Source organism: Poeciliopsis prolifica, unplaced genomic scaffold, assembly GCF_027474105.1.
Source record: "Poeciliopsis prolifica strain line A6 unplaced genomic scaffold, Auburn_PproV2 SCAFFOLD040, whole genome shotgun sequence".
Lineage (NCBI taxonomy): Eukaryota > Metazoa > Chordata > Actinopteri > Cyprinodontiformes > Poeciliidae > Poeciliopsis > Poeciliopsis prolifica.
Window position 1 is genome coordinate 1,144,002 of NW_026562415.1, and position 22,870 is coordinate 1,166,871.

A 22,870-nucleotide genomic window follows, 5' to 3' on the forward strand; every position below is an offset into this window, starting at 1 on the left:
GCATGTAACCAAAGAACTGCAAAAATAAGCAAATCATTAGAATACTCAATTTAATCTATTAAATGGGCCAATTGCTAAACTCCTGACAAACGTAAATTAAAACCTGGTTTATTAAGTAGTAGCTATGTCAATCAATGTGAACTTACTTTGCCTTTCTTAAAAAAAGGGGAAAACACTTTCTGGACAGTTGGAAGTGTTGCTCTATTTCTGAATGCAGAACTCTTGCTACCGCTGAGAAACATTTGCAACTTTCAAACATTAAAAAAAGAACCTAAAATGATCTAAGACGTCTTTTTTTCTGTCCTCCATTGAATTTCCACAGAGAGATCAGTTTCGGAAACAGGACTATAAAATAATTGAAGAGACCAACATGCACTTGGATATCAGTGCAGGCAGTAGAATTATACGGCAACAGCAAAAATATATATATAAATGTAGCCTTTATGACCAGAGAAAATGTTGCTTACCCCTCATTCAGATTCTTTAATGCATGACACTTCACTCAAATAACCAATACATGAGTCAATATAGTCAACAGTACACTCCATTGAGCAGCTACAGCCTACAGAGGGTTTGTCTGAGTCACACAGTCCACATGGCACTAGACATTTTGTCCACTGAACCACAGAGGACACGAGATCCTGATTGGTTAATGTGCGCTATGGCAACAAAGACTACCCTGGAACAATCCTAAAACAAAACAAAAATTCAAACACATAACTCCAGAGCTAATTTCAAAAATTAACTCGAACGTTAAAACTCAACACCCATAAACGCGCGCTCTGTGGCAGTAGAGGAGTTGGCTTCTGTGAATAAACGTAGTTATGGATATGGTTTCCGCTCGGGAGATGGGTTATGCCAGTGGAAAATCAGACTGTTAGAGACATCGCGAAAATGTGGTATTCTCTCAAAGTATCTCTAGGACAATAAAATAAAAAAAAGTACATCTTTGCTTCTGCTGTAGAAAGTTGAAAATCAGAAAAAACACTAAGCACTGCAAGTCATTTCTTAACCTTTATTCTGGCTAAAGATAATATTCTTCCTGGTAAAAATTACTCTGTCTCTTTGATAGTCGAGCCACTCCACTCATGATGCATGCCACTGAACCAATGCTTAAAACGATCTCTTTCAGAGACAAACAGATTTTGTTGGAAAGTTGGTAATCACGATGAATATCTTCATTTCTCAGCTGAAGAAACAAGTGTCATAGTTGAAGTCCAATCACTTTCCCTTTTGTCCTCCGACAAATGTTTTCGTCCACATCACCCAAATGAAGACACTTTGAGACACTGAATTGAAAACAAGAAATTCAGTCTCTTCTTTTTTAATTAATTAATTTTTTTTTTTTTTTTTTCCGAGCAGCTGTTTGCTTTGGGTGGCAGCTCTGGATGCTGGTAGCCATTTTGTTCATCTGGTGGGAGTGAAGGTAAAGGGCTAGATCATGTTTTTCTGAGGTCATGATGGGATGGCATAGTGCCTGGAATCAGTCACAGCCCAGAGCAACACCACCTGACTGACCACCATCAGCCAAAGTGAGGAGGTCAGGCAGGACACCCCGCCACAGTCTGGGTCCTCCTCCTGGAAGGAAGAAGAAAAAAAAAATACTTAAAGTTGTCTAATAATTTGAAAATGTTTAAACTTGCTGTGTTGAATCAGACTTTCGAGCTACTGCTGTCTGTTGAAAGAGTAGTAAGTTGGAGTGGATTAATTTCTAAAGATGTATTTAGTCATCATGTCATAATTTAAATCAAGAGTATCTGGAGCCATCTAAACTTTAAATAAATCACAAAGTGAAAGAAAACCAAAAACGTGTTCTTGTCATGACAGTAGTTTTGAGAACAGATGGTTCATGTACAGGGAATCATCCATGTTCTTAAGAGCACACTTTCCTGAGTTCTTTCATGTTTGACTGCTTCAATACGCTGAACATCACTCAATAACTCGTTAAGTTATTTAAAATGTTTTCACATGCGATGCAGCAGAAGAAAACAAAAAGAAAAGCCGCGGGACAGTAGGACTGAGGAGCTGTTGAGGATGTAGAGCAGGGGTCTGCAACTCCCGTTTACGGCCGGTATCCTGCATCGTTTGGGTCCTCCATCATTAACAAAAATGAATGTTTTGTGACAAAGACTTTGTGAAACTTGCTGACATACCAAGGCGGAATGTCAGTCTTTTGATTCTGGTGTGTTAGGGCAGGAATGGATCCAAAAGTCACAGGACACCAGCCCTCGAGGACTGGAGCTGCAGAATGTTGATGTGAACAAACCAGGACTTTGGTGGAGTAACACAAATTATGAATAAGTGTGACGTTCTACAGTTACCCCTGAAATCACAACTTGTATCAATGATATTTATTATTTAAAAGGTTAAATGTTTGCAGACGTCTCCTCTCCAACAGCTTCCGACATTGTTCTCATTGGTTTTTAAATTTTTTTGGTAGCTTTTAACAATTTAAATGTTCATGATGAGGGGGATTTGTGAATTAGGACAGTGGTTCACTAATTTTACTGTGTAAGAAAATATGTTAAATAAATACAAGCTTTGGCGTCATTATAAATAAGGTTGAAATTAAACATCGCACTTGAGACTGAACCTCCTTATGTTCCCTATTGACAAGCTTCATGTCTATAGAGAATTAGAAAAGTAGCAGTTTTCTAACTAGATAGTCCATTGAGGAGCACAAGTAAAACATAAAAAAATATTGGAACTTAATATGAAAATGTGAAAAACTGTATGCAATACCTTTGAGAACTTGCAATTCTGTGCAAGTACTTTTTCAAACCACTATGACCAAACTTTATATGTATGCATACCACAGTAAAAGCCAATTTTGAAGCTTTTTGGCAAATGGAAACCAAGTTGAGAAACATGAATATGTGGTTGCAAATGAGAGGTGAGTGATCTGTTTTTGCTGGTGTCTGGGTATGTCAAGAGTCACCAGCGGCACAGGAGTCTCTGTACCTCAAGACAGATAGTGATAGATGAGGAAAGATACAAAGAGCATGGTTTGCAGTTCAAAGTCAGGTGAGATGGGGAATATATTGAGGAGAGACAGACAGAGACAAGGAGATGAAGTCAGACAGTAGTATAATATGAGCGAGTGACAGGCGATGAGGACAAGTGTGGGAAAACAATGCAAAAAGGCATGAAGTCATGGAACAGAGCAGATATTTGAAAAAAGCAGGAGAGGAGATAAGGGTAGGAAAACAAACTGAGGACTAGGGAAAAAAAAAAAAAAAGTACAAGACATGAAAGCCAAAAACGGTTAGATTCAGTGTCAGAAAGTAACGGGATGTTCATGAGAGACGGAGAACTTGCTTTGCGCGACTGACCCGAGACAGCACATGAACAGTGGCAGCAGTAACATGAGCAGAGAGGAAGCCAATGGGGAGCCAGCGCTCCTTCGGCACATGGCCTCATCCTAACCATCGACAGACAATCACAAAGCAGGACAGAGAGAAAGCAGAGAATGTGAATCATGCAGCAAAAGGTCAAAGTGAGAAATCAAACATAAGCAGAAAGCTCCAGAGTGAAAGATGCATATCAAAAAATACAAAAAAAAAAAAAAAACAGTCAGATGCGTTCAATTAAGAGGCAATAAGAGTTAGTGCGTGGGTGAGTGTTTGCATTTGTGTGAGTGAGAGAGACAAAGCAGGCGTAGGAGATCATTTGTGAGAATGTCAAACTGACACTGGAAAAAGGACTATAGAATCAAAATAAATGGAGTGCTCCAGCCTTGAGGTTTCACACGCAAAGATTCTGTGCAGCTCAGAAAAATGTTTGTTTGGCCGAGATATTCATTAATTCTTAGAACATCCGACTGTTTATCTCGGCATGGGAAACCGTCACACGGACCTCTCTTTTGGGAAACAAGAAAGTGTGACGTGCATCAGGTGAAGATAGTGACAGACTATATCCTCCATAATATACTCAGCGAAACGTAATGAGAGGAATTTCCTTTTTTTCCAATAAACTTAAACATTATTCTGGAATTGGCTTCATTTTCTCTAATTTGTTGCTATACCTTTCATTTTTGGGGTGAAAGTCAAACAGGAAACAGTATTTTTTTTATTTTTTACTTTTGTCTATATCAGGGTTCCTTCGCACTTTTACAGGCTTAAAAAACCACTTTGGTAAATTTTAAACCAAAGCCCCTTCAGACAATTTTTTTTCTAGTGAGTTAAAAATATTTTACTGAGTTGATTTTTAATAATCTTAAACATAAAAGTAAAGAGAAAGAAGACATTTTTTTCCTACAATGGCAACCCTTTAAATAACCAACCTGTCAATAAAAAAAAAGTGGTGGGTGGATGGATGGACGAAGCAACCAATAGATTGATAATGGTAGGATGAACAGAGGAACAAATTAGATTTTTGTATGTTTGTTTAACTTATAATAATCAATCTTGATGACTTGAATAGATGGAGGACAAACTATATGTTGTATGCATTACAGTGTGGATGATTGAGAGATTGATAGACGGACAGATGAAGAGTCCATAGCTGGATACACATATCAAGTTGGAGATTCTTCAAATTTCTAAACTTCTTAACATGATATGGAATATGTGCAAGAACTGTAATATGTATCCTTTCTATTTCCAATTCCAATGTTTCAGATGTTAAATGAAAGTTTCTAACATCTATGAATCATCTGTGGATGAAATTACAAAATGCAATTTGAAACTGGGAAACTGCAGAACTACTCACCGGGAGTTATCACCTGGACCTGCACTTCCACTCAACTCTGTGGCAAATTCTAGCGTCTTTCAACAGCTCACAAACTTACCGTAGGTCTTGATTTACCTTAACTGCCCTCATATGTCCTATTTCCTGCAGCATCGGACAGCTATAAACCCACCGTTTACAGAATACCGCTGTTTAAGCTATTTTCAAATGTGTGTGCTATTAAAGGAAGAGAAAACTTCAATAAAAGAAGAAAAACAAAAACAGTCACTGTATGCTGTTTCAGTCTTCTAAAGATTCTCTTTCTTATGATCTTTTTTTTGGAAATTGTGCATGTGTTGAGAAAAAATGTACAGAAAATTAATACTTTTGAAGACAAAACAAACATTTGTCAGTGATCTGACGAAAAAGATAATAAAAATAACTTACGTGCTCAGTTTTATCAAAGCAATCTGTTGGGCCTTTCCTGAAGCGAGGACTAAGAGCCATTTTACAAGGATCCGGCCCAGCAGCTAAGAGAGTCGGATAAGAAACCATAACAACTAAAGAGTGCTTCAGCAAAAAAAAAACAACAACAAAAAATCCATTCTCTTCATATGGAAAGCTCTGATTGCAGCAGACTATGCTACAAACCAAATGACCTGAAAGAACATCAAATATTTAAAACGTAGATTTTGAGCACATTGCTCAATATCTCCATGACGTGGCAGGCGTCATGGAGATATTGGGTCCATTGGGTTTTCCAAGAAGCTCCTTCCATAATTGAATGCAGGCTTGAGTGTTTGAAAGATCATCTTAGATTTGTTTGTAAGCTTCTTGGCAGACTGATCTCTCGGCCATGTGCTATACAGACAAAGACACAAAGCAGGCCAATAGGAAATTTGTGCTAATTTGGAAAAGTCAGTTGTGGCGGGAACTTATTGCTCTTATTACGACCGTCTTTGCACAAGTTTTTCTTAAACACCTGTTCACTGAAGTAAATGCACACATACTCTGCTGTATAAAGTTTTTTTTTTTTTTTAAAGGATACACTGCTTTTCATCCTGTATTAACGGCCCCAATCCACACGACTGGCTGTTGCCTTGTTGTCTGTCACTAATGATCAAGACCAGGTTTGTATTTGGCACCTTTTCAGCCAGGTATTGCCTAGAAAAGAGAAGATACACAGAAGAGAGATGAGACTCAGAGCCTGAGTCGAGGAAAGACACAGTCTCTCTAAAACATCCTCACAGGACATGTGGGAAGTGGAAAATTTAACCCAAAACGGATACAGAGGAAGATGCAGGAATGGTGCCTCATGTTTTTTGTTTTCTTTTCTGCCTGCAAGACTAACTATACTAGAATTGATTGCAATTCCAAACAAGTAAATTTTGGAAATAATAAATCTAAGATATGTTGTGTGACACACTTTACCTGGTGGAGTTTGCACACTCAAACAAGCCTCCAAATGATGACTCATTGTTCTCAAAGAAGTACTGCGTTTGCTCTGTGATGCACACCTCCTTAGACATTGCATCCGACAGTTGATCGTCCGTTTCAGCTGTCGGGTGATTGGAGAGCATGTAGAAATTGACTTTATGATTAAAAATTGCAACGATATAATCAGCTTAGATAACAACACATATGTGGAGCTACATTTTCAACCAGTAGACTACAGGCTACTGTAGGAGCAAAGAAGAAACAAATATGGCTGTAACGTTACAGATGCCAACAAATTTAATATGTCAAAAGCTTTTAAATAATTTTTTGTTGCAGTGAGAACTTCACAGTAAATTTATAAAAATCCAACTCTCGAATTCGAATATATTTATTAAGCATGTAAAGATGTCCATGTTATACTGTTCCTTTGCAAATTCTGATTCCTGCAGCAAAGATGTTATTTTCTACATGTTATTCTGGAACCAAAGTAACGTTTACAACAGCCAACAAGAACATATTCACAAAAAAATAAAACTAAATAAAGAACATGTGCTTCCTGCAAATTTCTGCTTGTAAAATTCAGTCGTGACACAAATTTTAAGTGGCAACAGAAAACTTACTTCAGAACTGTGTTTTATTAAACCAAAACTGGATCCATATGGCAGGAAAGAGAATTAATCCAACAAGGGAACATCTTCATCACAAGACAGACGAGCCTGTTCTTCAGGCTTTGTTCTGAAGTCGTTTGTGATCCGTCAGTTCTGATACTTCATTTGTATCCACACTAAACCCGGCACCTCGTGTATCTGCTTCACATGTACAACAATCGAATCTATCCCAAGAGGAGGGTTTGATTGAGTTTACAATGTTTAATTTCAAGAACAAAATAAGTATGAGCCCAAAAGCAATACTGTAACAAACCATTTACATCTGATGGATGAGTTCTGAGCCATCATCTAACTTAAAGCTTCAAAGCCCTTTTTAATGAACCAAAAACCCAGATTTAAAGTTAGGAAAGCATTTTAAAAATTAAATCAAACACACTCACCTGCATCCAGAAAATTTGGGAACGTGATGCTGACCAGCAACTGTTGCACAATTGACCTAAATGCAAAGACAAGTTCAAAAGACAGAATATTAAGCAATCAAAATATTTCAACCAATTCAAAGGTGTATCTCAATCATTTAGAATACAAATTGTAACTTAGTTCAAATGGTGAAACTCAAAAATAAATTAGTCACAAATATTTCAAGCAAATATTTTTTGTTAATTTTGATTATTATGGCAAGATACCGTCTTTATTTTTCTCCTGAAAAATAAAGACGGTATCTTGCACTGGTCACAATGTGCAAATCAAGACTACTTGGCAGTCCTAAATCTGAGAAAAAAATAATAAAAAATTACATGAAAGGTTCTACAAGTCTTTACTCTTGGGCCTTGTAGAACCTGACCATTGCTTTATCACTATCAATGTTTTGCCAAGATGCCCAATGATAGAATATTAAAAAAAATAAAATAAAATTTATAATTGCTAGCTGATGAAACACAACTATATATTTTTTTGAGTCAATGAGAGAACGCATGAGTGGATCTGTCAGAATTTCATCTCTCTAAATACATAAACAGCAACCATTTTGGTACCAAACTACAGAACAAATGACCATATGATTAAATCTCTAAGACATACAACCCCCGACCCCCACCCGCGACCACAAAAAAAACAAACAAACAAAAAAACAACAGCAACTGGCTGTAGCTAAAGAGTTACACCTAAATTTTGACATCCACAGAAAGTAAATTATCTCAACCTGTCACCAATTTAAAAGTATCTCCATTATAATGGGATTCATGTCAGAATAAGTATATATTTTAGGAATAGTGTCCATACAGATAATTGTAAAAAAAAAAAAAAAAAAATGAAGCTAAAATAATAAAAATAAAATAAGAATTGGGTAGCTGTAGCTCATTCTAATTGCTGCTCCAAGAGTCCTGGCCCCACCGGGGGGTAAAAATCTGGTTACTAGCCCCTAAATCACTGCACCGACTATTTGTAAAATAATAAAGTTGGTTTGTAAGGCTCTGAATGCAGGCCTCAATACATTTCAATTGATGGTCAAGTAGGAACCATATGGACCCCCCTCAGGTTATCAGAGACCTGTTTTGTGTTCCCAGGGCCAAATACAAACCAGGTGAGGCAGCATTTAGTTTCCATGGTGCTGAGCTAAAGGATAAATTCCCTGAAAACATGAAATGAGCAGAAACTGATGGCTTCTTTAAATCAGGACTAAAAACATTTTTTATCAGTTTATTCTTACTGACCTAGTTATTTGTTCATGATATGCATTTCATTGTTCTTTTATGTACCGCTTTGGTCTTACAGCTATACTTTTAATGCATTGGTTCAGTTTCTTTTTGTTACTTTTCTGCCAAGCACTTCGAGTTACATTCTACAGAAATTCTTGTTTGTTTTACTCTATTAGTTATATGTACAGATTTACTTTTTTGAGAAACTGAATGTGGGTTTTTTCATTGGTTGGAAATCTCATAGATATCAAAATTTATGGCTAAAGACAATAAAACAATTTTATTCGAGATACAAGTTCCACTTCATGAAATTAAATTTTTTGATTTGGTTATTTATTGCGATTTAGCCGGAAAGTTCAAACAAAATTTTGTACGCAAATAAAAGTCGTCCAAACCAAACTGCAAACTAGCAACAAAGTGACTCAAAGGCTCAATTGCGTCTTTTTCCAATTAAAAACATATGAATGTAAGGTTTTGGCTGTGAATACAGCCTCACTGTCTGTGGCCTTCAAATTCAGCTTTACAGGACATATTGTAATACAAGCTGGTGATGACATCAAGACAGTGGGACGGAGCACAAATCAATGGAAGATTTTGTGGAATGTTAACCATCTTGGGAACAATTTATCTATGAAACAGATGCTATACTGTATGTGCATTTGGAGGAACAAATCCTTGGCTGCTTTTCATTACGAACTGGACTGAAGGATTTACAATGTTGGCTTTAAGATGTTTGAATTTGTACGAAAAAAGGGGGAGGGGAATGAATCTAATTGCATCCATATTAGGGAAAAATAAACTAAAAATGACTCACCAGGCTGCAGCTGTCGCCCACCATCCCAAATTCAATATATCTGCTATTGTGGGCTAGAAGAGGCACAGGGAAACAAATATCAAAAAACAGACAGTGAATGAAGAGTTTAACAAATCATCCTAGGCACATCCTGTTTATTTTCACAGTGGCTGCTCAGATTTATAAGGCACAAATACCAACAGGCCCAGCCAAAGAGTTTTATTTTCTTCTCTTCTCTGAGGAAATTAGAACGCAGTTCTCCTGAGCAGATGCAAGAGTAAATATGCAAACAAAGCACCGGCAAGAAAACAAAGTAGCCAATGGGTTGAGGGAAAGAGCCAACATGCTGCTTTGATTAGGGTTAGCATGCGAGAGCCTTGTTTTGGAGAGTCGCTGCCGTATTCCTGCACTCCAGTTGATGGCAGGTTGAGTCATCAAGGAGTTTTTAAACCGACCGTGTTACAGGCATCACCCACCGCTGAAGGGGCCTTTGATCACTGAATATGCCTTTCATCCTATCCTGATCAATCCAGTGTTTTGTACACATTTTAGATCAGGACGGGAAATTGCACATTTTCATCTGTCCATTGATGAGGACGGTAAACACTTTTTTTTTTCTTTCCTGGGAATCAGCTTTTGTCTGAACCTTGAAGCACCCAGAGAAACTCAGCTGTCGCTGTGATCTCTGCATGCAATCTGCGCCGTTTTGCTCCAATTTGTGCGTTCTGGAAGTGATGTAAAGCAGTACCTGTTTCTGCATTTCCCCATGTGTTACTCAAACACATTAGACCACCTAATCTTGTTACTGTTACAGCAACTCCCACTCAAACACTTTTCACCATGTTTCTCTATTCCCCCACCCCCTCCATCCCGTCATTTGCTATATCCAGATTTATGGCTCCCTGGTGACTGATGACCTTTGTGTGTGTGAGCGGGCAAATATAAGTTCAAATCGTTACACTTGCATTCATCTCTCTGCTCATGCACGCAAATTAGTAAAAAGAACATGTATGGATATGGAAAGGTGTGAACATGGCCCTGGGTGTTTTGTGTGGACGGTCTCTGGCTTGTGTAACTCACCACATAAATGGATCGCAGGCCTGCAGCCGCTTTGCTCTCTCTCTTGGGCTCACAGAGAGACTGGTAGTCGTAGGTGCTCTTGGCGGTGAACAGCGACGAGTTGACCAGAGTTCTCATGAGGTCAGGGTCGATGACACCAAAGAAACAGCCAATCTAAAGTTGGGCACAGGGAGGAAGAGTTTCCTTCGGTATTCGCTTCACTCTCGATGGAGAGTGCAGGGTTCATGGCACGGAGTTTTTAAAAAGAAACTTGATTCCAAACAAAAACGGAGTAGAAGACTGAAAATTTGCCTCAGGCCCAGAGGCAAAGTCTCCCGGTGTGTGACTGCGTGACCTCAAAACTTACAGGGGAAAACAATTTCAGAAACAAAGGCCAATTAAATTGTTTTGGAATGAGAAAAACACCTATAAAGTACACCTTGTAGAAAAACCTGACTTTACTGAGACTGAGAATTCATGATCTATGAACTTCTTCGCATTTTACTTTCTTTTAGGGAAGGGTTTTTGCAAGTAGTAACTCCAGATTGTGGAGTGCAGGATGGAAATATTCTGCAGAGTTACCATCAGTTTATTGGCTACTTCCTTGATTATCACTGAATTTACCCTGCCTGTCAGTTCAGTTGTTTAAAAATTTGAAAGGTTTGTCATCCTCCTTCCATTTTAGTAAGAAAAATATGAGAAATGTTCAAAGCTTCTTTCTACTTTGAAATTCAACACAGCTTTGTCTTACGAGGTGCAATTCCAGATCAAAAATATCTGGAAGTTTGCAGTTCTAAGTAAATGTTAAAGCATTACAGCCATTTCCTTAATACAATGTATATACAGCATGGTTGAACAGGGATTTCACAGACACTGAAACCAGGATGACAGACTTCATTACAATATAGTGAAAACAGTCCATCAAGCAGCTGTAATCTCAGAGGTGTGACATGACTGCGTGTTCGAAAGTGTTTAAGTACGCATGTATCCAGGTGGGAGCTCTCACATACAGTAAGTATCTTGTTGCACATGTGCTTAAATGCATGTGTGAGCACTTTAGGAAATGCAAACTATCCTTTTCCTTCCACTTTGTAGGGTCACTGTTAACAAGCGGCCCCTCCACACAAGCTTTCCACTTTCTAGGCAAACGATATATAAATCTTCCAATCCATAAGGTAACGAGAGCCTTCTACTCTTTCTCAGCGCAGCAAGAGAAAATAATGAATTAACGATCTCAGCCTCGCCGGCTGCAGACTCCCAGAAGGTACTTAGGATTATGAAAAGGAATGAGCTGGGGAGAGAAAGTCATAAAGTGGGAAAGAAGTTTTGCTCCTCAAGGAAATATGATTGAGCGCGCACAGGCCTCTACAAACAAGGCTGCTGGCTTTTTAGTACGGCTGCCAAACATCAGAGGACAGCTGATTTATCCAACGGACACCCAGCCCTGATTAGGACAGAGTCAAAGCTGCATGAAGAAAAAAAAAAAAAAAAGATTTTCTCAAATGACATCAGTGGTCCACTGTTAGCATTTAGCGCAAGAAAACAGGGGTGTTGTCGCTATGTTTTCTGTGGTTGCGTTTGCATGTGTGTGTGTGTAAATTGGGTCAAAATCCATTGAAGCAGCTTCAAGAGTACAAGTGTTTGCATTTCGAAAGGCAAATTGATACTAAATGATATTTGATTACAATGGTAAAGTTGAAGATGAAAGCTTGGTCCTGCTTATAGGAGCAATGATTAATGAAAACTGCCCAGAAATCGATTCTCCACCAAATACATATTTTTTTCAAAATAAGCAAGTTTGTGAAGAAATAGATAAGTCTCATTACCACAATAGCAACAGAACATATATTGCACATTTATATAATTCAGGTGATCAGGTGTGTTTCATAGACAAAATGGTCCATGTTGATTTTTTTTGGATGTCTTCATATAAAAATGTATTAAATTAAAAATACATTTATAACCTGATGTGGACCCGAATATCCTTGATTAACTTATTTGTGTCTATTTTAAATGGCCTATAAAGAATTGATCTATCTAATATTGTAATAATAATGATATTTACGCTGCAGAAACACAAAACCTTACCAAGTATTTTTGGTGTAGTGTCTAGTACAAATATCTTAGTCTTGTTTTATTTCAACTGTGCTAATAGGCAAATGACTTTTCAGCAAGACACAGGAGCTCGTTTTAATAAGTCCTTAATATTGAAGTAAAAGTATTAGTTCATTGACAGGTTATTCCACTTATGAGATTTTTTTTCTTTATGTCGTAAATAAAATGGACAATTGCTCTAGAACTAGATCAAAAACACTTGATAAGATTTTGTGTTTTTGCAGTGTGGATAGAGATTTAGTCAAAAGCATCTCATAAACTTATCACTGGATTAAACTTAAGAAGCTTGCAACCTTTTGGAAAATTAGAGATTCAGATATCTGAGTTAACACTGCTAAGATGTCAAGCAATTCTGAATTAAAATACAAAGGCCCACCTGATTGACATAGTCCTCTTGATTGGACATCACCAGGAATCCACCATCGTCCAGAACGACACAGTCTATATACTGAAATCACAGAAATGATTATGCAGATGCGCCACTATGTTGTTTCAAACACCCCAAAAGATGTATTTAAAAAAAAAAAAGATAATAAAAGCCACTCTTACCGGATCATCTTTCTTACAACCACAGATTTCATCCTTGCACTTCAAACACAGAGAAACAGAAAAGGGTCAAACATTGACACTGAGCTATGCTTGAACACTTCATTCTGATAAACATCTACTTACATTCATCCTGTAAGTGATGTTGATGAAGCTCTCCATCCACGCATAGATGTCCAACTTCACACCAACAACTGAGCAAAAAAAAAAAAAAAAAAAAAAAAAAAAGAAGAAGAAGGAGAAACATAACATAAAATACAGACATCCTAGATCATACTGGTCCTTTGTGTCAACTTTACTCTTTGAATCTGAAAATTAAACTTGGCTAAAGATCACAGGCGATGAGATGACTTGATGTGTGGTTTGTGTATGTGTTAGAGAGCAGGGAGAAACAGATGAATGAGGGGTGGCGGATATGAAATAAGAGTGTGACTGTGGATGATAAAACTTTGGTTCGATGGTTGCAAATGTAGGTGTCTAACAAGACAGAGGCACCGCTGTAAGTAGGCAAAGAGGCTTCAAAAAATAAATCAGTTTTAAACATTAGAATGCTGCTTACCAGCTGGCTTGAGTGTAATGTTGCGAATTTCAAGGTTTACTGCTCGGCTCACCAGGACATCGTTATCACTTTCTGTGTGAAAGAGACAGAAAAATTTATCTTTTTTTTTTTTTTACAAGCATCTTTTTAGAAAGCAAGTCAGATTATATAGTGCCTGATTTTTGACAGGTTTACCGTTGCAGCGTGTTGGCGTAAAGATGTACACGTCATTGTCTAAACTTCGCTTGTAAAAACTCGACTCGTAGGTCTCTGCTTCTTCTTTCCAGTCCAGCCCGGCGCTGTTGAACATGCAAACTTTTTGAAAAACAATTTAAATTTTACGTTCTTGCAATCCCGTTGCAGTGAATTTCCATTACAAAGTCCACAGTAGTACTTTCAGTAATTCATGAATTTTTAAGATGACATGTTTTTAATTTTATAAACTTCAGTTCAAGAAATTTTGGCAAAGGGAGAAAATTCCTTTACCTGTCACTATTTTGTGAATAAGAAAATGCGTTTAAAAGCTGAGGAGGTTGAAGTTTTTCTGACTTGTCAGTGGGAACCGAAAAATCAGCATCAAAATATTAAAACTTTACAGTAACATCAAAAGATTCTGATTGCATCCTTTGGAAATGTGATTTCTGATATTAGATGGCAGTGCCAATCTGTCTTTTGAGTCTTACCACAGGGTGTTACATGAACCTACTGCCATTCAGAAATATCTATCAACTAAAAAATAAAAAATAATTTGTGAATCTCATTTCCTAAATACCTTTTGGGGAAGACACGAGTGATTCCTCCATCAGTCGCCACAAATCTGGCAGTGACACCCTGCCTGACAAGCAGGGAAAATGCAGCTATAAGAACATGGTAACAAAAACCTGGAATATGTTTTATGCATGCTTGACATTTACAGGTGATGTTGAAATATTCAAACCATCTGCATCACCAAACAGCAAATATGACCGCTTTACTCACTGCAACTCATTCTGTTTCCAGATCTTGATCAGATCAGAGGTGATGCCGGCATCAAGGAGAAGCCGGTTTACAAGCTCCACGTTACCTAAGTGGAAAAAAAAAGCAGATTACTTAAATCTACAATTTTAGAATTTAATATGAAATGACTGAAGAATAATTACAGATATTGGAAAAAAAATGAGATGGATTAAAAAAAGTGGAGCGTGAGCTTAAACAGAATACATTTTCTGCAATTTCCAGGCAACCAAAATAATTAAACCTCAGGACTAAAAACACCCAAAAGGCTCAAAAGGGAGCAAAGTTATAGGAAAAAAAAAAACTTTGCTATTCAAAATTCTGTGGTGTAGGTGGTGAAGTGGTGCAGGTGTAAAGAATACTTTTGCAGACATCCAACAAGACCACATGACAAACATAAGAGGCGATAAAAGGGATTGCCCCTTTTTTGGCCGTTCCTGGCTCTTTGAACCCACCATCGACCCGCTCCAGTCCATAAACGTCAGGGTTCGCCGATACACCTCCGCCGCCACCTCCCCCAGTCTTTATGGCACGCCTCACACATCAGACAGAACAGCTGGTGTAACACTTTGGTCCCCTCCGAGCCCACCATCCAGTGGTTTTCATTAGGGATTCTTTATTGAAGGCAGCCCAGGAATTCCTAATGTACTTCTTCGCCACTGCAGTGGCTTAACCGCGTAAAGCGTGTAACGATTCCTGAGCCGCCAATCCTCCACATGGGCCGCGCTGCTCTCCCTTGTGGTTCTCTGTGGACTCCATTAAACTAGCAGCTAATAACGGTGGAGGTAATAATTCAACTGGGTGAAAAGTTTTATTGGATTGATCATGTTGAGATGTTTGAAGTAAGTCCTTAAATGCAAACCATCAAATTAAACAATGGAACGCAATAAAAGAGCCCTTTTATAAATGTCCAGGGAACATTTTGCTTTGCTCAATGCGCCAACAAATGGGTAATTCATATCAATAAGAGTATGCCAGAAAGGGTAAGGATGGTAATGCGTTGGTCAGATGTCACGGAGAAGGTCCGTCGGACCTGATTTGTGTTTTATTGCTCTGCTCGCACTCTGGGCTGCATGTGTCCTGCTCTTTTTCACAAACACACAGTAATTGGATGAGGTCGAGCGGCTACAGGAGGGGTGTGGGAGGCATATAACTGGTTGGATGGCGTGTGTGTGTGTGAGCGAGAAAGCCAGCTTGTGTGCGTGTGTGTCACAGCTAAGCCGATGTGCCTCACACATGTGCAGCCAGGCATGTGATGGTCAAATCTTTGGAGTTAGCATCAAATAGGTAACATGAAGGGAGGGGGTTCCACATTAAAAAGCTTTGCCAGGTCATGCACACCAAACCATCCGGCCAAAACTCAGTGGAATGACAGATTTGGGAGCATGGTCACTTGGAGAACTCGCATTAAATGCTTATTGCTTAAAGTACGATGGCAGGGATTCATTTACGACGCTAAAGCAAACGTGGCAAAGACAAATTCCCATGTTTCATTCACATTATTTCCTGTTTTATCTTGTTAAAAACAACATGAGTCTTTATTGCAATTTTATGTGAAAAATGTCACAAAATGACATCTGTCATTTTCTGACTGAAAAGACAGAAAATGGAATATGTTTCATAAAGAAATGTTTGCATAAATATTGGAAATTATTTTAGGCATTTGATTTCATCAGACATCCACAACTCAAATGGACCAATCCACAAATCTGGCCTGAGAAAGAGCAAGAGCAAATAGATTGGTGAATTCAAATCCAGTCTCACTTGGAGTTCGTCACACGCCATGTGACGAACTTCCACATTCACCGTCTGCAAATGTAGAAGATGGTGCTCTGCTAGAATAAAACTATAAACTTTTTAGCTTACATCCCAAAAGTGTGGGATGACAAAAAAACAAACAAACAAACAAACAAAAACCTTCACATAATACTTGACATGCTACCGGCTGGTATTTGCAAAATGGCCAGTGCAGGAGTGGCATTCATTTTGCTTGGCACTGACTGCTTTCCCAAGAACGGACATAAGACTGTAGATGTTGCCAAGACAGTCTCCTCTGTGTGTATGTATGCAGATTAAACATATATTTGGTGTTTGAACAATTAAAATAGACAGTTGCAAAGGTTTTCCTGGGGATTGTGGTACCCAACAACCACAAATACCTAAATTTTTGGAAAGGCTTGTTTATAGTATCTCTCCATCTAATCTGATTGAGCTTGAACAACTTTACAAAGAGGATTAAAAAATGTGGCGGGCGATGAAGCGTTGATGATGTTCATTAAATTTTATTGGCCTATCTATATGCTTGTTGATGTTGTACAATAAAGTGTGAAAAGGGTTCTTCGTGCAAAGCACTGGCTGAAAAGAGTATGATTGCACTTACACATGGGGTTGTTTGGAGTCTTGATGTCAATATAATTGTTGAAGTCCATCAGGTACTCTGTGTTGTTTGTTTCCTTGTCAGGCGGCTTCAAGTCTCTGCAGTACATCCTGAGGAAAACAGAATCAAATGTGTAGGTATACTCGGTCAAGGCAGTCATGCTGGGAGTGAAAGTAGGATTTACATGTGTTACATGTAAACATACCTTGGTGCAATAAATGTATACCCGTACTCATCAAACTTGTCTGCAAGCAGGCTCTCAGAAACTAGAGATAAGTGAATAAATATCACTAATTCAGTTAGGTTAGTATAAAGCTGTTGTGATGACATCACTGGGAATAACAAAAAAAGTAATACATTTTTAACAATCCTTTGGCAGTGAGCAGAAGTCACACCTTCTTGGTAAAGAGATATTTGAAGAGCAACCCCATAAACATTTAAAGAAAAACACATAATGACAGTTTGCAGATTAATTAATTCTTACCACAATGTGGTACTTGGACGATGGCATTTTATTCCAATCTGCAGATCAGTTTGTTTCCCAAAGTTGAACAGTTTTGATAAGTTACATAATTACATTTTGTAATGTTTTTTAAAGCTTCATAAAAAAACTCCATTATTTTTTAGAATAATGGAGGTGGCATGAAACCAGCAGCCCATTGTAGCAGTTAAACATCTTGTATTTTATTGAGATTTATTTACTGCTCTGCCTTTGATAAACCTACATATCAAAGGTCTTTGCAAAGTAAAGTTTGCATAGTCAAACCTTACTTTGATATTTTCTAAATAGCTTGCCTTTTGAATAAAAGTGTGTTTATATTTTGAGAAATGTTGTGCAGCTTTTCATAAAACTATTTTTCCAGTTTTGTGTAATGTTTTGACTAAAGAAAGTGCTTTGACAGCTAACAATTTAAACAGATTTTCTGCTCACTCCCTGCTGCTCAGAAATGTGATGTGGCTTTCATAAATACCATTTACTATAGGAATGCCATTTAAAGTTATTTTGGTTTCATTAGGGGGGGGTCATAATTTGTAATGTTTTATTAGAATCAGTGGACCCATGCTGGGATCAGAACCAAAACAAATAGACACTGGCATCAAGATAAAAATAATAAATAAAAATACAAAATCTAGTTAACTTGAATTATTTGTAAGATTTTAACAGAACTTTTGACAGTTTCTCTCATTCAAACATCATTCTGTAAAAAAAAACAAAGTTTTATTTACATGGGTACAAAATGCTTTGTTTATAAGGCAGTTATAAGGAGAAAATGGTGACATCTGTATGAAAGGGGGTGCCAATTAGTGAGATGGTGAAAATACCTCTTTGTAATCATGTTTTATATACTGATGTGCCAGTCATTAAAAGATGATGGGTATAGTTATACACACATCTGCTTAGGATTAAATCAATAATGATGAGCAGTTAGGGAGGCTTATTAGATTTAAGAAAAAAAAACAACATGATAAATTTTATTTATCATATAACAAACATTTGGACAAATAAGTGCACAACTTGAGCAAAGTTAATTGATTAAAAAAAACAAAAAAAAATAAACATGAGATGATGAAATAATGTGACAGGGCAAAGAGTGGGAGAACATACATGAAAGTAAAAAGAAAGGATACTTGCCATCTTTCCCTGGAGTAGAAATAATCCCAGAGGAGAGAAGGCGAACAAACACGAGGATCCCCCAGGGAGGTAATGATGAGAAGGAAAAGAAAGGGAGGGGAGAAAGACAGGGTGAAACCACAGAGGTCAAAGGTGACAATATTTTATTCACAGAGCGAGTCCTGAATAGAAATATTGCATTGCAAGCAGAAGATTTCAGGTCTTTGGATACAGATGGGGAACACACAGAGAGGCTTAGACTGCGGTCAGAGGATGTGTTTCAGAACTCGAATTAGCATCTTTTTGATGATTTGATCAATCTCAGGAGTTACCAAACTTGTGTGAAGGATTTACTTTACACCATAATCAAATGGAAACATTCACCACAGTTCACAACCCAAGTGTTTTCAAAGCACACTGCACACGATTATTTCATGAACTCTCACGGTGACGTGGTCGTCTTCGCTCATCATAACTGGATCTTTTGGACAAGATGTCATTCAGTAATTCAGAAAAAAAAATGATAAATGGTGGTGACATATTAGGAATGAGACAAATAATGTGCACTCTCAAAATAAAAACGTTGATTAAATTAATAATTTACTTTAGCACAACAAAGCCAAAATGTTTCACCAATTTACAAAATGCTTAAATATATAATTTTCGGAAAAATATTAATACCCTTTGAACATTTGCAGACTTTGTCACAGTACTGCTACTTGGATTTTATGTAATAGACTAAATAATAAGGTGAGGGGAAGAAGATACTTTTTCTTTTTTTTAAGCATTTTGTGCAACTAAAAGTCCAAAAAGTGAGACATGAATTTGTCCTCAACCCTCAGTGTCTACTTCATGTTTTGGTAGTTCAAATATGCTTCAGATTTAGGACTGAAGCATATGCACAACACACTTATATTTTCCTTCTCCCTTACAATTATTTTGTATGAAAAACAATTAATATAACTCAAAGAATTGTTCGCAATATGACAGAGGATCAGAAACTCAAGGATGCAGAACAGGAGGGAATTGGGATATGACATTTCGTTTGGTTCAATTGAGTTGTGATACTAACAATTTATTGTCAAACAAAAATATGAGCAAGGTTTCAGTTTCAGATGAGCTTCAAAGCCTTATGCACTCTGGAGGGTTTTGACTGAACGCCCACAAATACGAAAACTGATGACCCTGCATTCAAAGGGACAAACAGTACAGATGAAGCTTAGTGTGTAAAGAAGAGTCCTGCTTTTCATTAAGAGTAATTTACCAAAGTTGTAAAACATAAAATGAGTCAAAAAAGGAGAAACTGGAGAAAACTCCAATTTATACTCTGGGTACAGACTCACGGCTTTCTCCTTTATGGCTTCACCTTTAAATAATGCAAACATCCTGTTCGTCTGTTCTTCCTGCTACAGTGGGCCGGTGCCAAAACCACATCTGAGGGCCATTGGAACAGTCAAAGCAGGTGGGAGAGTTAATACATACATGCGCTCACACACGCAGACACACACACCCACTGTCTGCAAAAACCCTGGTGGGATGCCTCGCATGCAAAGAGCTGTCTCTGGGTGAATTAATCTCGCTTGATTCATCGTGATAAAGTTGTCGGTAATTATGCCTCGGTGTTTGCGATTCTGCAAATTTACATCCAAAGCGTGTGGGTGATAAGAGAGATGAGGATGGCTGTGGGGAAAAGTACAGAAGGGGGATACTTGCCCAAAAATGCTGCGGAGGTTCCAAAACAGCAGGAAGGGTTGGGAGTTCAGAACAAGAGGTTAAAAGATTGAGAAGAGAAAGGAGGGAATTGGAAAGAGACAAGAAAACAGGGTTACACAATATTTTATTCAAATGCGCATTGAATAAGAATATTGTACGCAGAAGTACAAAACAAATAAAAAAACCACAAAACCTCTCAATATAACAATTTGTAAAATTTATATAACATAAAAGGTTTCTTTTAGTAAATTAAATCACCATGGCATTTTTGATGATATTTTAATGTATAGAGACAACTTTTGTAAAAATCGTTTTCCTTTCTTCACCAAAAACAATTATATTTCCATAATATCACAACATAAAATGCTGTGAAAATTCACTTGGAAAGCTCAGGGGAACATAAACTGGATACTGATTGCTTTAAGATAGACTGACCTAAAGAGGAAAAGTCTCAATTATCACAAATTGGTCAAGTTAAAACATAAATTGGTGCCATTCAGAGGATGGCTAAATTGTTTTTATACTAATTTTCTAGTTTGCACTTTCATAACGCAAAAGTGAATCTCAGATGTTTGAAGTTCTTTAAAGGTCTTCCAAGTGTTTCAGTCTGGTTGCAACTTTATTTAATAAAGCTGCCAGAAACAAAACATGATGAAATATTTTGTGGTAGATGAAGCAAAGTAGAAGGGGGAAAACTTCAAAACATCTGCCAACTGGTTTTATTATTATGTTTTTTTATGTTTTTGAGCACACACTCAGGACCTAACGTGATTTTTTTTTCCAAAACAGCTGGAAACATTGCAAGGTTTGAGAAATGCATGCGAATTGAAATGCATCATTGTGGATGCAAAATCTAATGATCCAAAAAAATCAAAAATAAATAAAAAACTAAATAGAGCTTAACAAGGACCAGTTACATCTTAATCCAAAATACAGAAATACGCACGACATGGAAGAAATCAAAACATTGAGTAATATTTTAACCTTCTCTAGACAGAAAAATGAACCTTTAATAGAAGTTGCACATAAACATCAAAACTCTAATGATTTTTATGGGTTCATTTTAATAAAAAATACTGAGCATAACAACATCATCCACTAAGAGATAGTTAGGTTGATTTAGACAGTTGGAAAGGAAATAAAAGTTTGTAATAACATTTGCTCTTACTCAATGTTCTAGTTTATGTTTATCCACACTTGGCCCTCATGGATAATAGCTGCAAAAACAAAATTTCATTTTTCCCGCGAGGTGAGAAAACTGAGGAAATGTCCATCATCCCATTCATTCACAGTTGTTAGGGAGGGACACCTACAGGGAATGCTGGGAACCTGGTGATTTATAAACAATCATACATGGCAAAGACCAATAATGAGCTGCTATTAAAGAGGTAAGTGATACAGAAAAGAATGGTTTTCTAGAAGTAATGCAATTATGACTGAAGAGTTTTGAAAATTATGCCGTGAAAAGAACAGGTTTTTGGTTCAGAGTTGAAGGCACGATGCTGCTGGTTTAACAGCAAGCATCTTCAGACAAAGAACAAGCTGTATGTGGTCAGATGACTTTGTCCAATGCGCCATTTGTTTATTCTAATGAACTTCATGTTAGGCAAAGACGACAAGCTGGCATGGTGTGGGATGGGTTTCTACTTAGTGGATTAGTTAAAATATCTCAAAATCAGTTCCAAAGATGTGCATCAGATGGTGCCATAAAACCAGAAGTTACAGGCTCACTAAGCTTTTTCAGGAAGTTTTCTGAGTTGAGACAAAACCTGTCTCTTCTCTGCAAGGATAGAAATGGGATCACTCTCTCTTTAGAGTTTATCTTGTTGGATATTTGTGAAGGACCTGCAGAAAATTCAGCCCAGGGGCAGCAAATGGCCCCTGACTCTGGACCACATTTTGTACAACCTTGAAGAGAGTCTGATTCTGATATAGTCTATTCTAGTGGTCCTCTCTGAGTTTTACACTCCTCTCGCTCATGTAGGAGTATTAAAGTCTTTTTTCCCCCACACATCTAGACATTGTTTTTGCAAATACTAAAAGAAGCTTTTTACAGGAGGATCCCATCATTTGTGTCCAATCCTGTTGATTAGGATATACAAAGGAACTCTATTTAGGCGCATGAGAAAGCATCAGGTTATACACCTGGATTTGTTTATGTGCATGCAGTTTTCTGAGTTTTAGTGTACACAAGGTCTCAGGAAGGAATCCAAGTGACTCTTAGGACATGAGGCCCCTGGAAAATACTCAAGCCAAATTCCATACTTTTCCAGACAGTTATGTGTAAAAGGGGACAGGAGAGATCTCTGCCCTGATGTTTTTCAGATAAAAAAAAAAAAAAAAAAACAACAACAACAAAAAACCTTCCAACTCCACAAAACATGAGGGCATGTTTTATTTCAGAAATACTCGTAACAACTATTATAGTGTGGCGTAGATGTATAGGGTAGTCATGTTTTTTTTCAGAGCTCATTTATTGATGGACAGAATCCATGACAGCACTTAACTTCCACCAAGTACTGCTTATCTAACCTCTGTAAACATAAGTGTAATAATATAAGAGGCAGGGTTGTAGCTGTGATGTGAACGTCAACTTACATTTTGCCTGGGTAATTGTGTCGCCTATGGTTGCATGGATGTAGTGCATGCTGTAGTTTGGCAGGACCAGGGCCAGGCTGGGACAAAAAGAAAACAAAATAAAAGCACCACTTTGA

The 22,870-nt window shown here is 37.5% G+C and overlaps 1 protein-coding gene across 1 annotated transcript in view; it reads right to left on the minus strand.

The window, feature by feature from the left end:
- Positions 1-468: 468 nt before the first annotated feature.
- LOC129375519 (voltage-dependent calcium channel subunit alpha-2/delta-1-like) overlaps positions 469-22,870 on the minus strand; it is a 70,637-nt gene continuing 48,235 nt past the window's right edge. The window contains exons 22-38 of the mRNA XM_055054655.1: positions 22,755-22,831; positions 17,037-17,097; positions 16,835-16,941; positions 14,440-14,524; positions 14,234-14,296; positions 13,657-13,760; positions 13,483-13,554; positions 13,050-13,117; positions 12,927-12,965; positions 12,754-12,825; positions 10,284-10,436; positions 9,225-9,277; positions 7,154-7,209; positions 6,100-6,226; positions 5,717-5,832; positions 5,116-5,198; positions 469-1,578 (exon numbers count right to left, since the gene is read on the minus strand). Coding sequence (XP_054910630.1) covers positions 1,456-1,578; positions 5,116-5,198; positions 5,717-5,832; positions 6,100-6,226; positions 7,154-7,209; positions 9,225-9,277; positions 10,284-10,436; positions 12,754-12,825; positions 12,927-12,965; positions 13,050-13,117; positions 13,483-13,554; positions 13,657-13,760; positions 14,234-14,296; positions 14,440-14,524; positions 16,835-16,941; positions 17,037-17,097; positions 22,755-22,831 — 1,459 coding nt within the window. The 3' untranslated portion in view covers positions 469-1,455. The remainder of the gene's footprint in view (positions 1,579-5,115; positions 5,199-5,716; positions 5,833-6,099; positions 6,227-7,153; positions 7,210-9,224; positions 9,278-10,283; positions 10,437-12,753; positions 12,826-12,926; positions 12,966-13,049; positions 13,118-13,482; positions 13,555-13,656; positions 13,761-14,233; positions 14,297-14,439; positions 14,525-16,834; positions 16,942-17,036; positions 17,098-22,754; positions 22,832-22,870) is intronic.